The sequence below is a fragment of the Tamandua tetradactyla genome, chromosome 9, assembly GCF_023851605.1.
Source record: "Tamandua tetradactyla isolate mTamTet1 chromosome 9, mTamTet1.pri, whole genome shotgun sequence".
In the NCBI taxonomy this organism is placed as follows: domain Eukaryota; kingdom Metazoa; phylum Chordata; class Mammalia; order Pilosa; family Myrmecophagidae; genus Tamandua; species Tamandua tetradactyla.
The window spans coordinates 37,057,653-37,074,573 of record NC_135335.1 but is presented as its reverse complement, the minus strand read 5'-3'; the positions used below and the strand labels follow the sequence as shown (position 1 = coordinate 37,074,573).

The 16,921-nt window shown below is 37.7% G+C and overlaps 1 protein-coding gene across 10 annotated transcripts in view; it reads right to left on the bottom strand.

Annotated features, from left to right (window-relative positions):
• Nucleotides 1-16,921, bottom strand: part of TAMM41 (TAM41 mitochondrial translocator assembly and maintenance homolog) — a 76,337-nt gene that overhangs the window by 50,100 nt on the left and 9,316 nt on the right. For 8 of the 10 annotated variants that reach the window (XM_077116520.1, XM_077116519.1, XM_077116521.1 and 5 more), the window contains one exon: nt 14,200-14,350. In XM_077116520.1, the coding sequence (XP_076972635.1) occupies nt 14,200-14,350 (151 nt within the window). The remainder of the gene's footprint in view (nt 1-14,199; nt 14,351-16,921) is intronic. The other 2 variants (XM_077116529.1, XM_077116528.1) reach the window with 1 other exon arrangement.

The following is a 16,921-nucleotide window of genomic DNA, read 5'->3' as shown; positions in this document are numbered from 1 at the left end:
TGATGGGGGTGGGAAGGGAAAAGAGGAAGATACTCAAATGGAATGTACTTCAGTAATAAATAAAATACAATGGATTTTTAAGCTTCAAAGGACCAATCGCACTCAATCTGGTGAAAAAATATTTGGAGACAGCAAGCTTAAGAAAAATGAAAACAGAAAAAAATATATATATATACATATCTCTTACCCCTCCCTTTTTATTCTTTTTCTTTCTTTTTCTGAATTGATGTGAATGTTCTAAGTGATCATGATGATGATATGCAACTACATGGTGATATTGTGAATTACTGATTATATATGTAGAATGGAATGATCAAAATAAGAATGCTTGAGTTTATTTGGTGTTTTTTTGTATTTAAAAAAATTAAAAAATAAAAAAAAAGAAAAATGGACTTACCAACAGCCTTTGGAACCTAATCTTTGTGTAGATGAGTCTGATTGTTCAAGGGAGTGAGCAAAAGTGAGTCCCAGTCATAACCAGCTGTCCAAATATGGATGAACTTGTCTTTTCACTATTGTTTAAAAAGGGGAAAGTCAAACAGTCAAAAGCTGGGATGACTACTGAGAGGGTGGGGGAACTGGTCCTTTTACACATTGCTGTTGACATCATAACTGCTATAATCTTTCCAGAAAGCAGTGAATCTAGAAACCTCTTATCTGTAGAGCAAGCTCAAAGACATAAACCAAAAGAGAGGTTAAGAAGTTTCAGGGCGGGCCACGGTGGCTCAGCAGGTAAGAGTGCTTGCCTGCCATGCCCAAGGACCCGGGTTTGATTCCCGGTGCCTGCCCATGTTAAAAAAAAAAAGAAAAAAAAAAGTTTCAGTTTGCCAAAGCTGGCAGAATGCAACAAAGCAGAGATGGACTGACTGGCTTTTAATAAAAGGGGATTTATTTAGTTAAAAACTTATAGTTCTTCAGAGGAAAGGCAGCTAACTTTCATCTGAGGTTCTCTGTTACATGGAAAGGTACACAGTGATGTCTGCTGGCCTTCTCTCCTGGCTTCTGGGTTCCAACGGCCTTTCCTGAGGCAATTCCTTTCTATATCTCCAAATGTCTGGGCTGAGCTGTGAGTACTGAGATGAGGTATGCTGAGCTGCTTGGGTTGCGTTGCACTGAACTTTCTTCTGACCTCTCTCTTCTAAGCCTCCAGCTAATTAAATTAAACATCATCATTGAAAGCACTCCCCTTAGCCGACTGCAGATGTAATTAGCCATGGATGAATTTCACATGCTAATGATTCAAGTCCCCAGCAAAAGAACTAGGCACCATCACCCAGCCAAGGTGACACCTGAACCTAACTACCACAGCAATGATTACTGAGCACTCAGAAAGTGCCAGGCATGGTTCCAAGTGCTTTGTATTGCTTTATTTATCCACACAGCTACCCTATTAGGTAGGTATTATTCTTATCACTACTTAGCATACCAGGCAATGAAGGTCCAGAGATTATGTATCCTGCCTACGATTTCCAGGTAGTACGTGAATACACTGCATAAATAAAACTGTCCATTGCAGCACTATTTGTAATACTGAAATATTGGAAGTCACACAAATATCCAACAGGGGATGGATCAGCTATTGATACCCATACCTTGGAACAGTGTGCAATCATTAAAAAATAACAGTAATAAACACAGCATAATGAAAATGATCACATAATACTGTGTAGATAGGAAGCTGAATACCAAGGTGAATGTTCAACAAGAGAACAACTTTGTGAAAAACAGGAAAAACAAGACAAAGGGAATAAATAAACATGGTTATTTTTGTTCTAATACAATACACATGTATTGTGGGCTTTTTGTTCACTTTATATTTGCTATTTCATTTAACCCAGGCAAAGCCCCATAAAGTAGGTCCTATTATTTCCAACTTTGTGAATGGAGTGGCAGTTGGGATAACTTTCAACAATGTGAATTCTCATGCTTTATTTAAGCCTATAAATTGATTCTCTTACTCTTTGAAGTCTCCCTACCACCACTTCTAGGAATGAAATGTCACCAAACTCTGAATCCAACAAGGCTGACTGTGAAGCGAAAAGTCTGTTGGTATCCCTGTTGAGTTCTAAATCTTTGTGTCACTCCTTCTCTTTCTGTATGATCCACAAACAAAAAGTTCTCATATTTTAGATGGCAACTTTCTGAGAGAACTGTATTTTACCAAAATGTAAGAGATCAATAATTAAAGGGCCTGCCTGGAAAATATGATGCCTCATAACAGCTGTAGGGTTTGTTTGGGGTGTGGGAAAATTCTGGAGAATGTGATTAATCCCACTGAACTGTATATCTGGGAGTGGTTGAGATGGGAAAGTTTATATTGTATATGATTCCACAACTAAAAAAAGAGAGAGAGACTAAAGAAACAATAACCATTAAATGCAATATATGATCCTAGACTGGATCTAATAATGGAAGAGAAAATGCCCAAAAGGGCATTATTAGGACATATGAAATAACTGGAATATAGTTGGCAAAATTTATATCAGTGTTAAGCTGCTTAACCTTGATAACTTTAAGGTGGTTACATAAGTAGGTATCCTTGTTTTTAGGAGATGCACATGGCAGTTTTAAGTGTTCAGGGAACATGATGTATATATGCAATCTACTTTCATATGTTTAGAAAAGAGAAAGAATGATATAACAAATGTGGCAAAATGTTGAAAGTGGGTAAATCTAGGTATCTTTAGGGGGTATATTGGAGTTATTTTTCTGGGTTTTGTATTATTTTTTGCAACAGTCCTGTAAGGTTGAAATTATTTCAAAATTAAAAATAAAAAATACTCTGGCCTGTCTGAGAACAGAATGGGGTCTTATTCATCTTTGCACAGCTTCCGTGCACTGCCTGCCACATGGAAGAACATCAATAAATGTCTGCTGAACTGGATTTCTCTACTGCTGTGCCACAGAACTAGCTTGGCCATGGTGAGCAGTAAGCAAACAAGCTGTATGTTACCAGTTTCTTCACAACAAAATGAATAGAATTTGTGGGCACAGCATGAAACAGCATCAGATCATTTGAATCAACTTTTCTTGCCTCCAGAGATATGTTTGTAAAAAAACCACAGGGTTGGAGAAATGCTGACTGCTGACTTTTAACCTTTACTGATGGTTTTAACTCTTGATTACCAATACAGGAGAATTGCCAGTATCATACAATAGGCAACAAAAAGGGTAATTTCTCTTTGACTCTGAAACGAGACAAACTCAGAGCCTTGCATACCATCTGCAGTGGGCCCACCTGTGGTCAGGGATCACACTGTGAACACGGGAATGTGAGGCACTGTGCAGTACAGAGGAATGGACCTGGCTTTCAAGTCTGGTGATGGCCCAGTATGATTTGAGGCAATTGCTATGGTACTAACCTCACAAGGCTGCTTTTGGATTAATGTGCTAAGGTGCTAGAGAATGCTTTGTAAGTAGTAAAGCAAATATTGTTGTTATGATACATACATATATATATGGGCAAGAGAAGGGCTAGAGGAAGCCTTGGGTAACTTTTTGTCCCTCTTAAACTAACTGCAATACTGCTGCCATTTCATTTCCATAAATACTTGAGTGGCTATTAAGTGCCAGTACTTGGTCCTACATACTGGAAATACAAAGGTTTAGGTTCTACCCAGGCATAAATAGGCATGAAAACAGATCATTTCAATGTAGCGTGATAACAAACAGTTTACAGAAGCGGACACTTCTTATTAAGAACAGCATCCCAAACTGAAGGTTGATATGCTAAAATAATTCTCATATATTAACAGCTTTTTTGAGATAAAACCCATCAAACAATTCACCTTTTTAACATGAACAATGCTTTGGTTTTTAGTATATTGGCTAATACATCTAGTATATTTGTACAGCAATGCGCCAATCTAATTTTAGAACATTTTTATCCTCCACCTACCAACAGAAACTCCATAGCCCCTAGCAGTTACTCTTATCTCCTCCACCCCACCCCCTCCACCCCAGTCCTAGGCAAAAACTAATATACTTTCTGTCTCTATAAACCTGCCTATTTTGGACACTTCATACAAATGGAATCATACACTATATGGTCTTTTGTGATGTTAGCATAGTGTCTTTAAGGTGCATCCACACTGTAACATGGATGAACTTCATTCTTTTTACAGACAAATAATACTCCACTGTATGGATTACCATATTTTGTTTATCCATTCATTAGTGGATAATATTTGGGTTATTTCCATCTTTTGGCCATTATGAATAATGCTGCTACGAATATTCATGTACAAGTTTTTGTGTGAATGTAATGTTTTGGCTTCTCTTGGGTATACACCTCGGAGTGGAACTGCTAGATCATATGGTAATTCTATGCTTAACATTTTGAGCAACTTCTAAACTATTTTTCCAAAGTGGCTGCACTATTTCATATCCCAGCAATTAACGAGGGTTCCAAAGTCTCCACATCCTCACCAATAGCCTTTGTTACCTTTATTATGATAGCCATCCTAGTGGGTGTGAAGCGGCATCACTGTGGTTTTGACTGGTGTTTTTCCAATGAATAATGACATCACACATCTTGTCATTTCTACTGGCCATTTTATAACTTACTTGGAGAAAGGTCTATTCAATTCCTTTGCTGTTTTTTAACTGGTTGTCTTATTGCTGAGTTCTAAGAGTTCATTATTCTTTATAGATAAATTCTGAATTATAAGATATATTACTCATAAATACCTTCTTCCATTCTGTGGCTTTTCTTTTCACTTTCTTAAAAGATCTGGTTGTAACATCAACGTTTTTTATTTTTAAGTAGTCTAATTTATCTACTTTTTTTCACTTCCGGTGTTCTATTTAAGAAACCTCTGTCTTACCCAAGGTCACTCACTCTTCATGAGTTTTATACTTGTATTTAGGTCTATGATCCATTTGCAGTTAATTCTGTATGTGGCAGGATTTAGTGATCTAACGTCATTCTTTTGTATGTGGAAAATAATATTTATTTTTTAAAAATGGCCAAGGCAGTAATTCTAGGAGGCAGTCTAATGTACCATTCAAAATGCATCCTTAAAAATATCTCCATGGCTGCAAAAGGATACCTATTGTACAACCACACTGTACCCCATTAACTCACATGTGGAAGAAAATGGGATCAGAATAAATGGCTGATAAACTTGCTGATAAAAAATGGAATCACTTTTTCTTTTCCACACTTAACAGAACACAAAATGGATGAATGTAGGTAGCTGGGATAGGGAGGGACCTAATTCAATGTAACATCGGCTCAGGAAGGAGCCAATATCACAACCGTTCATTCACTCCTTCATTCATTCATTCACTCACCAAATAGTCACCAAATATCTACAGAGCACCTAAGACATGTCAGGCACCATTGTAAGTGCTGGCTATACAATGAGTCAAACAAGACAAAATCTTCATTCTGCATATTGGAAAAAAGACTAAAAACAAAACAAAAGCCACAACAACATACAGAATACATAGTAGGTCAGATGATGGTAAGTGCTATGGGGAATAATAAAACAGAGAAAGAGAATAGGGAAACATGGGGTTGGAGGTCAGGGAAGAGCTCACTGATAAACCACAAGAGAGAACAGAGACTTAAAGGAGTGCCAGGGCTGAGCTATGTGGATCCCTGGGAGGAGATGGTTCCAGGTATGGACCACGAATGACAGTCAACACCACAAGTCTTTCTAAGAAGAGTGAGGGGGTGGGCCACGGTGGCTCAGCAGCAAGAACGCTTGCCTGCCATGCCAGAGGACCTGGGTTCGATTCCCAGTGCCTGCCCATGTAAAAAATAAAAAATAAGAATAAAAAAAAGAGTGAGGGTTGGGCACAAGGGTTCTAGAAACAGACTGCCTAAGTTCAAATTCCAACTCAGCACTACTATGTGACAAGCAATGTTGAGCCAGAGCAAGCTACTTGATTTATCTGAGTTTCAGTTTCCTTAACTGGAAAATGGGAGTAATAATAGTAACTAGCTCCGACATTTCTAGGATTAAATGAGTTAATACATGTAGAACACTTAGAATAGTACCTGATACATATAGTAAGTAATCCACAAACTGTTAGATATTATTAATGGTTAATATGCTTTCAACAGTGTTGCCTTCTCAGGAATTAGCATGGACCACTGAGTACAAGGAGTTCTGAGGCTTCGGCAAAAGCTCAAGCATGCCAAGCTTAGAGAAATATGCTTTCAAATTCCTGAAATATTTGACCCAAATATGCAAGTCATCCAATGACACCACTTGCAATGCTTCAGATGATCTGACTGAGAGGGAATAAATCTTAGGAATCTCACTCTAGAGGAAAAGTTTTTTTACGGTTTTGACCAGGATCCAGAAAGGGGGATGTTTACTCACACTTCAAAGTGCTGGCACATATTTCTAGTATTTTTTTCCAAGAATCACTCAACTGGAAGCTTGGAAACTTACTCACTGCTCTGTCTTATTCCTAGAAGTAGCTGAGCCTGTGTTCAGACAAGGTGGCATTAAGAAAACTATTGTCTTTTACATGAGAATGCTCAAAGGTGTTTTTTCATTTCTTAAAGACCTTCAAGGGCCAAATAATCAGGGCTGTCAATTTTCAATCTGCCTGATATAAATATTCTAATTTTGATATGCATTATTTGTCAACATGTAGCAAGTTTTATAATTCTTATAACTGACAACATAATTCTACTTCGGAAAAGATATCCAAGGAAGTTAGTGGCCCCCTTCCCATGAAAAAGTAATGTGCATAAAGTAATTCACGGCACTTAATGAAACAGTGATGAATAGAGCTAACCTAAGTGTCCATCAATTTCGGAATGACTGAGCAGAAATGGGGTCTCCACTTAAGGAAAACCCACGTAGCTGAAACTAACACATAATAATAGCAATCATTTTCTGAGCACAGGTAATCAAGCAGGTATGAGGCTTAAATATATATTATCTCATTGAAAATCTCTTTATGAAAGTTCTTTCTGCTTCACAAATAAGGAAACTTAGAGGCTTGGAAAGGTTAAAGCAGTTGAGCAAAGTTGGTATTTAAATGAAGATGTAATCTGTACAAAAACCCACTTTAGAGATGAAGAAGCTGAGTCACCATGAAATAAGAAAGTTGCCCAAAGCCAAAATTAGTGGCACAGCTAAGATCTGAACGACATCTGTCTGCTCTAGAGCTCTCGATTTAAACCCTTCACTCTGCTGCCTCCTAAGAAATGACATGAGATTATATTAAAAAAAAAAGAGCAAGGCACTGCCCAATAGGATGATGCACACTGTCAAAGATCAGAAGTGTATCTAGAGTAATTTAAGTAGCTACGGGTTTAACACTGATCATTTTTTCACGTGAAATGAGTCATTTCACTGAAGTACTGCTCTGGCTCAAGCCCTCATCATCCTTCCCACCATTCATCTCTTTGTCTGTGGAAAAGTTCTAGAGATGAGGACACAAGGGTGAGAACACAGATATGGTAGGGGGTTTTTGGTGGGGGCAGTGCATGGTCTTAATTATTACCCCTACCAGGCTCCTCTACCTGGACTACTCTTTCCAAGGATCTTCACATCTGCTGGTGCTCAGCAGAAATGCTACCTTCTAGAAAGCCTTTCCCTGTTCAAACTACAGTAAATCACATATACCCTCCTGCCCTACCTGAGTGCTGCCATTTCTTTGCTAACTGACTTCTCAACAGGGACTACACCTGCCTTATTTATTTCCTTCATCTGCAGGGCTTACAAGAGTACCTGGCATGGGGGGGGGGGGGGCGTTTCTCCTGACTATTCACTGAATGAATGAAATTTCTCCCTGTTTTTTTTCTCCGTGCAATGCTTGATACGGGTTGTTAAAATCCAATCTCTTACTGAGCTATTTGTGTATAACCTGGTCATTCCCTGAAAATTTGGGTATTAATGTGACACCTGAGACTCAGAGTTAGAGCAATGAAGCTATGGAAATCAGCATTACCTGACACACCAACTGCTTAAAAAGTTGAAAAAGTGATCAGGCTTTGACTAGAGATACGAAGGAAGCTGATCTGGATAGGACTAAAATAAATCAGAACACACAGTAAAGGATGATATCGTTCATACTTTAAAATTTTAGATTCTATGTGAGACCAAAAGGAGAGATGTTTATTTGGTGCAAAATTTATCATTTGGGTACTGCATTATCTGCCTTGTATGGTCAGTTTATTTGAACACGAGAATTACATGGAATCTTGAATAGGGGGTGAGATCTTGTTAATTTGTACAGGTTAGTGTGCTACCCGGCTAAATCCCAGAGTAATCTAGACAGAGAATAAAATAGTATTTGCAAAGTTCCCTTGGGGTACTGAGCAGAAAGGAGGAAATATTCAATTTTCCCACCTAGGTAATACCTGATATGCTTGCAAGCAGGGGAACAAACAATTCAATAGGCTGAGCCCTTGACCTTGGGGTTTGCCCCTATGAAACCTATGCTTGCAAAGGATAAGCTAAGCCTACTGATAATTATTCCTAGGACTCAAGCCAAAAGAACCTCTTTTGTTGCTCAAATGTGGTCTCTCTCTCTCTACGCCAACTTGGCAGGTCAATTCATTGGCCTCCCCCGTTACGTGGGACATGATTCCCAGGGGTGTAAATCTCCTTGGCAAGGTGGGACAGGACTCCCGGGATAAGCCAGGACCCAGCATTATGTGACTGAGAAAGCTTTATTGATCAAAAGGGGGGAGAAAGAAATGAGACAAAATTAAGTTTCAGTGGCTGAGAGATTTCAAACAGAGAAGAGGTTATCCTGAAGGTTATTCTTATGCATTATATAGCTATCCCTTTGTAGTTTACGATGTATTGGAATGGCTACCTGAAACTGCTGAACTGTGTTCCAGTAGCCTTATTCTTGAAGATGACTGTATAACTATATAGTTTTTACAATGTGACCACCTGGTTGTGAGAACTTTGTATCTGATGCTCCTTTTATCCAGGGTATGAACAAATGAGTAAAATAAATAAATCAATAATATGGGGGGATAAAGGGTGAAAAATTGGGTAGATTGAAATACTAGTGGTCAATGAGAGGGTGGGGTAGAAGTATGGGATGTATGATTTTTTTTCTTTTTATTTCTTTTTCTGGAGTGATGCAAATGCTCTAAAAATGATCATGGTGATGAATACACAACTAAGTAAGGATATTGTGAGCCACTGATTGTATAACACGGACAGGCTGTATATGTGTGAAGATTTCTCAATAAAAATACTTAAAAAAAAATTGATTCGAAAACCAATCAATTGGTAGGCAAGGCTAGGCATACCAAGGCCTGCAGTCTTGGTAAAGAGCTTCAACTTTACCAAATGTGAAATCGTTTGAAGGTTTTATCAGGATAGGGAGATTATCTGACTTAAAGTTTTTTAAAAAGAGAATAAACAGACTTGCTTGGATGTTATCACCAGCTCCAGACAGAAGAACCCAGGCCAAATCATGATATGTTATGGCCTTCCCCAACCTATATGTAAATAGATATTTACCAATAAATGTAAGGACATCTAACAAACTTCCTGAAGTTCCTAATACCAGAATAATTCCAAAATGCTCCTTATTTTTTGGTATCCTTTCTTTTGCTGATGTTCTAAGTGCATACTTAGTCCTTAGTGAATAACTGCACCCTTATCAGATTTGATAGTATCTGAAGCAGTGAGATATTTATTAAAAAAAAAATTACCCACAAACTCCACTTAGTCTATATAATGATTTTAAATCCATTCCTACTTATAACAAGTATTTCTTAAGAAGTAACGAAATAACTGTAGAACATGGAAATGTAAATCATACTGAGAACAAATCTTGAAATAATAATACTGAAAATCATGTTTACAAACAATTTAGGTGAACTACTGGATTAAAAATAAATAATATGGGATGGTAAACCGAAATAAGCATAAAATAATCATAAGTTGTGTGAGGCACCATGATTTTCATTTGGTTGCCTGTTGTAACCCCAGAACTCAGAACAGTGCTTGGCACATAGGAGACACTCAATAAATATTTGCTGAATGAATTACTGTCCTGATTTTTAAAAAAAAGGTCTGTGCGACAGTGGCTCAGCAGCAGAATTCTCACCTGCCATGTCAGAGACCCGGATTTGATTTTCAGTGCCTGTCCATGCAAAAAAAAAATCCAAACTCTTTTAACCCAGCATGCAAGGCACTGCCCAACTTGGTTCTGGCTTAAATATTCTCCAAAATACCAGAAAGGTAAAGTGGCTGAATGCCTGTAACAAAGTTCAAGGTGATCCTTTAAAGTTCATTTGGTTTTCCTTTTCTGTTTACTTAAATGCTGACTTTTTTTTAAAATACAGTTTTATTGAGACACTCACACACTATACAGACCATCTGAAGTACACAATCACTGGCTCACAGTATCATCATGTAGTTGAGCATACATCCCCATGATCAATTTTGGAACATTTTCATTACTCCAGAAAGGAAACAAAAATAAAAATAAAAAATAAAACCCAAATCCTCCACACCACTTATCCCCCAATGCCACCATTGACCAATAGCATTGGTGTGGTACATTTAACTGTTAATAAAAGAATACTAAAATATTACTGTTAACCATAGTCCATAGTTTGCAATAGGTACATTTTTTCCCATATATCCATCTATTATTTTTTTTTAACATTAAATGCTGGCTTCTAGGAATACCGAAGGAAGAAAATATCTTTCTCTTCCCCAACTTTGCAGGCTCTCATCCTCCACCTACTCCTTTCTCACCCATTATTCATTACAATGATACCATAAATACTGGCCCCAGGGACAGAGTGATTTGCAGATGCCATGTAAAAGTAAGGGGCTATTATTACTGCTATTAACGTTGACAGATCTTGCCTCTACCAGCAATTACTGGCAGGAACTTGCCTACAACATGAGAAGACACTGATTTCTCTGTTTTGTTTCTTCACAGGTTAGGGACCACGTTATTATCTCTCAACTGAAAATAGGTAGAAAATAAATGTCAAAGTTATAAATAAAAATTAGATTGGTGGGTTATTTGAAATCTGAAGTATTCTGTAGGGTTGGGAGTATTGGGTAGTTGGGTCAAGAGAAAGAAACCAAGCAATTCAAGGATATTGCTGTGTCAGAAGCCTCGAGAAGGTCAGAGGATAAAGTTAAGAAAGGAGAGTGTCAAGTATGAACCTTGCCTTCCAACACCTTGCCTGGGACAAATCTTATACCTATGAAATTTGTCTACCCACGGGACCTAGAGCCTTCTCTACTCTCAGCATTCTAATCTAGTTCCATTATCTTGTAGACTAAGTAGCTATTTACTTGTGTCCTGATTTAGAAACAGCCATCACATATAATGCTATTTCAGTGGGGAAATGCACTCCTAATTCTAAACAACTGCCTTATAGAAGACTTGGAAAATGTCTCATTCATAAGCTAGGGACTGAAGAGAGCTGAAATCAAATCCCTCGAAAAGATTTTCCAGGTATTGTGTCCCGAGTTTTGCAATAAAAGGAGCCAACCTCACTGAAGCGAGCAATGTAGGATACTTGGCCAATTCTCAGATTCAAATCTGTTTAAGCAATAAATAACACAATGGCAAGAAAGCAAGAGACTGAGGAAAGGGAGAAACTGGAGGCTGAGAAAGTTGAGTCAGACAGACCAGCTCGGTTTCTCTGATTATTCCACTCCCATCAGCCCATGGCTGACTGCTTAACACTCTTGAGCTCTTAGGTTTTGTTTCACCTCAAAGGGTTTTCCCTGACTATCAACTGTAAAATTGGCCCTACCCTCCATACCTGTCTATTCTTTCATCCTGATTTACCTTCTTCTCTTCATGACACTTACCACTATCTGAAATGACATTATTGCTCCTTTATTGACTCTTTCCCAACAAGGATGGAAACTCCATGAGAAGTTTCATCAGGTCATGCTCTCTAGTGCATGCCTAGAGCCCAGGAAAGGGTATGGTACATGGAAGGCACACAATAAATATTTGTTAAATAAATAAATAGGACTGTTGTGTAAGGATTAAATGATGAAAAAAATCTGTACTACTTACCTACTTATCTACCTACCTGCTCATCTATCTGTGCTGGGTACAGTGCTGCTATACAGTAGACCTTAATAAATATCATGAAAGAAGCAAAACAGCAGAAAATACTGCTTTAATATAACTATACTGCTATGCGTCTTGCAATGTGGGAGAAACCAAGAGTATAAAATATGATCCTTTCAGGAGGGTAAAGCCAAAATTAGTGAAAGACTGACTGCAGCTTGAATTCTAACTTTAAAAAGGCTACAACTAAGTGAAGGCAATTACGTCTTGAGAAACCTCTGTTAATAGATGTTCAGAATTTATAGAGAATTCCCTAGAATATCCCTAATACTATGCTGATGCTGATTACATGGGAAGAAATGGAGGGTGGCAGTGGTGTAGAAAAGTAGAAAACCATCCTATACCTTCTCCCACAAAGTAAATGCTTCTTAAAGGCTTCTGGTCTATCTTTTTTCACCCTAGTAAGTGATTCCCCTTTCCCACTCATTGTATTCAAGGCTATTTGTTCTGGTACACAGTCAGGCTGCTTTTTGCTCTTCTGCCTTTTGTTGAGAGCAGGGATACTGCCATGTGGAGCCCGAAGCAGCCCCAAGAATGAGGTTATTTTACTTCCTTTCTCTCCAGTGTTGCAATTACAGCTGTGGCAGTACTAGACACATTCTAGAAGGAAGAATGAAGACAAGACCTCTAAAGTCTCTTTTGGCCTCAAATGTCTATGTATCCTTATCTGAAGGGGGACTCAGAGAATGCGTCAACTGCCTTTGCGATGTTTTGAGTCCAAGGTGGTTTGTCTCACACTTAAAAGTTGGGAAAGAGGGTATTTACTTAAGACAGTCATCTTCAAAACATTTTTTAAAGTAGCAGATCCCATTTTTGTAAATGAAATCTTACATGGAACCTTAATATATTAAACAGATAAATCCGCCTCTGGTTGCAGAAACGCCAAGGGCGCTATCCTTTCAGTCTCCCCCTTGCCTTTTTGATGGGGCCCTTGACATCTCTGAGGAAAACAACTGGTTTAAGGGGAAAGGGAAAGGAAGTTAACAATTAGACAGACAGATAAATGCAAAAGAGATGAAAGCTTTTTCTTCTTGTGGAAGAAGTAGATTTCGAAAGTCACCACTTTGTGACCATAATAGTAAAGACTGCTTTGAGCAAGAATCATCAATGGAAGCTAAATACAGGAAGGAAAGTTTGATAAGAAACAGGATATTTGCAGGTTCCTCCAGTGTATCCCCACAGATGGTTTATAAGGGAGAAAACATTACTGGCCTGTATACTTCAAAAATGTGAATGTTATGTAGACAAAGAAAGGCTGAGGAATTCTTTCCAATTAAAAGATAAAAGCGACATGGCAACTAAATACAAAATATGATCAAGTACTTGAGGGAAAAATTGTTATAAAGAATGTTATTTGGAAAACTGATAACATTTAGAATACATACTGTCAATTTGTTAAAACTATTAAGTGTAAAACTTCCTGAATTAGATCACTACTGTGGTTATATAAGAGAATGTCCTTGTTCCGAGGAACACACAGTGAAGTTCTGTGGCCTAAAGAGGACACAATATGTACTACCTAATTTCAAATAGTTCATAAAAAAATAAACAATACTAGCTCTTTACAGATACAGAAAGAGCAGTGGTTCTCAAAGTGCAATCCCTAGAGGAGCAGCAGCAGTACCTGGGAACTTGTTAGAAATGCAAATTTGGGGCCTCACCTCTCTAGCTGGCTGTCAGCTATTCTGAACGTAGGGCCCAGAAATTTGTGTTTTTAACAAGCCCTCCAGATAATTCTGGCGCATGGCTAAAGTTTACAAATCATCAACACATACAGAATGATGAAACAAATGTGGTGACATGTTAAAAACCGATGAATCTGGTAAAGGGTATACAGGAGTTTTCTGTATTATTTTTGGAACTTTCCTATAAGTCTTATTTTTTTCAAATTAAAAATTAATACTAACAGTGCCCAATAACTGTTAATTCAGATTAATTCAGAATATATATGAAAGGATGTGGAGATGAAAAGACCTTGGAGGTAAGGAAGCAAATCCTGAGGTTATTGTTGTAATCTATATACAAAGTTATGAAATTTCAAAACATGCTGCAACTCCAATGCACAGTTAGGAACAGGATATCTGCATGGTCTTCAAACAATAAATTTTCTTTTTTGTAGAAAATATGGGTAGCAAGTCCACTAACCTGAATAAGAGAGTCCAGCAATCTCTATAAAGAGTTCTTCTTCAGAGAAGCTTTCAGGAAGCATGAGGAAAGCAGCAGTCACAGCGCTCTTCAGATTTTTGTCCAGGGCTGACCTAAGAGTGACATTCTCATTCAGTGCTACGATTTTTACCTGAAAAAAGCAGAATATTTGGAAGAGAAAATCCAGAAGTGGAGTACTGTTCACGCTGTTGGTTTATACATGTATTGGAAATGTCTCAAACTCTTAGCACTGAAGATCCTGGATTATGTCAGTGGACAAGAAATCATTATTATAATAAGCAATCCCAGTCTCCTGTTTCATGCCAAAGTCAGAGAAAGCATGACATAGGAAAGAAACAAAATGTCAATGAAAATTCTTGCCTGCCATGTGGGAGACCTGAGTTCGAATCCCAGACCATGCACCACCAAAAAAAAAAGAAATGCCAATGAAAGTAAAATAAACATTCCTCTTAAATGAGGAAACTCACCATGGATTTTGAAAAAGAAGTCCATACAAATGGAATAAATGTCCTTTGGAATTTTCTAATATTTTTATTACTTTCCAACCTCATCACTCTTCACTTAATTTTCTGGTAGGCAAAAGCATTTTACTTCTTTATTTAGAGCTCATCTGTATTTATGCCTATAGATAATTTGTACAGTATACCCTCTGTTTCATGATTTCCAGATAGAATTATTTTGAACTTCATTAAGAAAAAAGGAAAGAAAATCAGCTACAGTGTAAATACAGCTCTTTACAAAGCTGGGTTTTGGAGAAAGTTCTGAGCTCAGCTCCATACTGGTTTTGTTGAGTTTGGGCAAATTACCTAACTTCTCTAAACTTAAGTCCTCATCTACAAAACTGGGCTAATAGATTGGCATCAAATGACTGTTACAAAGACTGAATGAGATGATAAAGTATCTAGTGCATTAGTGAATGTTTCGTTCAATAAATCCTCGTTTTCCTTCCCTCTTCCTTCACTGGATACCCAGTTAACAATTCCCCTGGAAAAGAATCTTTCTCTAAAACATACAGCAGAAGCTGCTGTCTTTGATTTTCCCCAAATCCATTAAAATACAAATAGCTCTAGTTTGTTCTGATAGTCTCAATTTTAAAGATCACACTGCAGTTAAGAGAATATGTTCAAGTTCCAGTTCCATCAATAGCTTTGTGAGCATGGACCTAACTCCATCACATAAAATAGTGTTACTAACAGAATCAAGCCCATAAGGTTGTTGGGAAGATTAAATAAGATATATCTTACACACTTTAGCTGAAGTGAGCTTCCTCATAAGTGTTCTCTGGTGTACAATGCAAGACTTTCTATGGACCAGTGGTTCTTCAACAAGCATCAGAATCACCTGGAGGGTTTATGAAAACACAGGCCATTGGGCCCAATCCCTGGAGTTTCTGAGTCAGTACATGAGGGATGAGCCCTGAAAATGTACATTTCTAACAAGTGCCCAGGTCATGTTGAGGCCGCTGGTCCAGGGACGACAAGTTGAGAGCCACTGTTCTAAGGCCTGTACTCAGAAGCAGAACTACCAAATTGCTCTTCAGAGTGCTTCTATTAATTTATACTCTTACCATAATCTTACTAAAACACCATGACTGGGCTTTTAACCAAGGAGAGCATATAGAAGTTCCTAATAAGGACTCCTATATATCTGAACTGTGTCTACCATCTTGAAACTATTTAGTGCCATCACCAAATTTTCCTCTTATTCTGGAAAACAGGCCTTTTATTTGTCAACGACAGGTAATTGCTGACAAAATTAATATGGTACCTAAATGACAAAGACACTATGAAAATCTACAAAATAAAATCTTAAGAAAAAGCCAAGAAAGAGGAGAATGATGCCTATCCCAAGGTATATTTTCTTCCCTGATTTTCATTAATTATAAAAAGCAGCATTATAAAACATTTAACTATTTTATAAATTAGACTTAAGGACCTAAATTCTTTTACCTTTCCCCCCAACTTCTCTTCCTAAGGGAGTATTTATAACATAATAAACTCCACAGATGGTAGGTGAGCCACTAGATTCAATACTACCGCCTCCTCCCTGGTAATTACAGGGATTTAACAGCCCTTAATTAAGCCTTTCAGAACTTTTGTGAGTTTAGTATTATCACAATTACCTGCAGAGAGTAAAACCAAGCAGCAGCCTAGAAGCATGACTTGCCTAAGGTTGCATAACGAGTCAATGACAAAAATCAGGGTAACACCCCATACTGGCCAATCCAGCTCTAAATATTCTGAATTTTTTTCATATATTTAATTAGGGATTTGTTCTGGTTAGCTTCTTACCCTGCAATATAAGTTTTAAAAATGTAAGGTCCTATAAGAACTCCTGTATTTATTCCTTGAATAACTTTACCAAACTTCGTATTCCTTACAGAATCATGGATCTAGGAGGAATTTCAAAACATGAAAAAAAAAAAAAAAAAAAAGACAACTTAATCCAATCTCCTCATCTTACTAATTGATCTCCCCTAAAAGCAGCAGTCCCACCCTAGACTAGGACCAGGTCTCCCAACTTTCCTGCAGTACTCTTTCCACAACGCTGCAATGCCGCTTCGCTGCCAAACTCCTATTCTTTCTCATTTATTGGGTTCTTCTGAAAATTTCTCCTCCCTCTCTTTTTTTTAGGTGGCTTTTACAGAAACTCAATGAAAACAGAAGCTATCTTGAGATACTAACAAATCAAAGATGCAAAG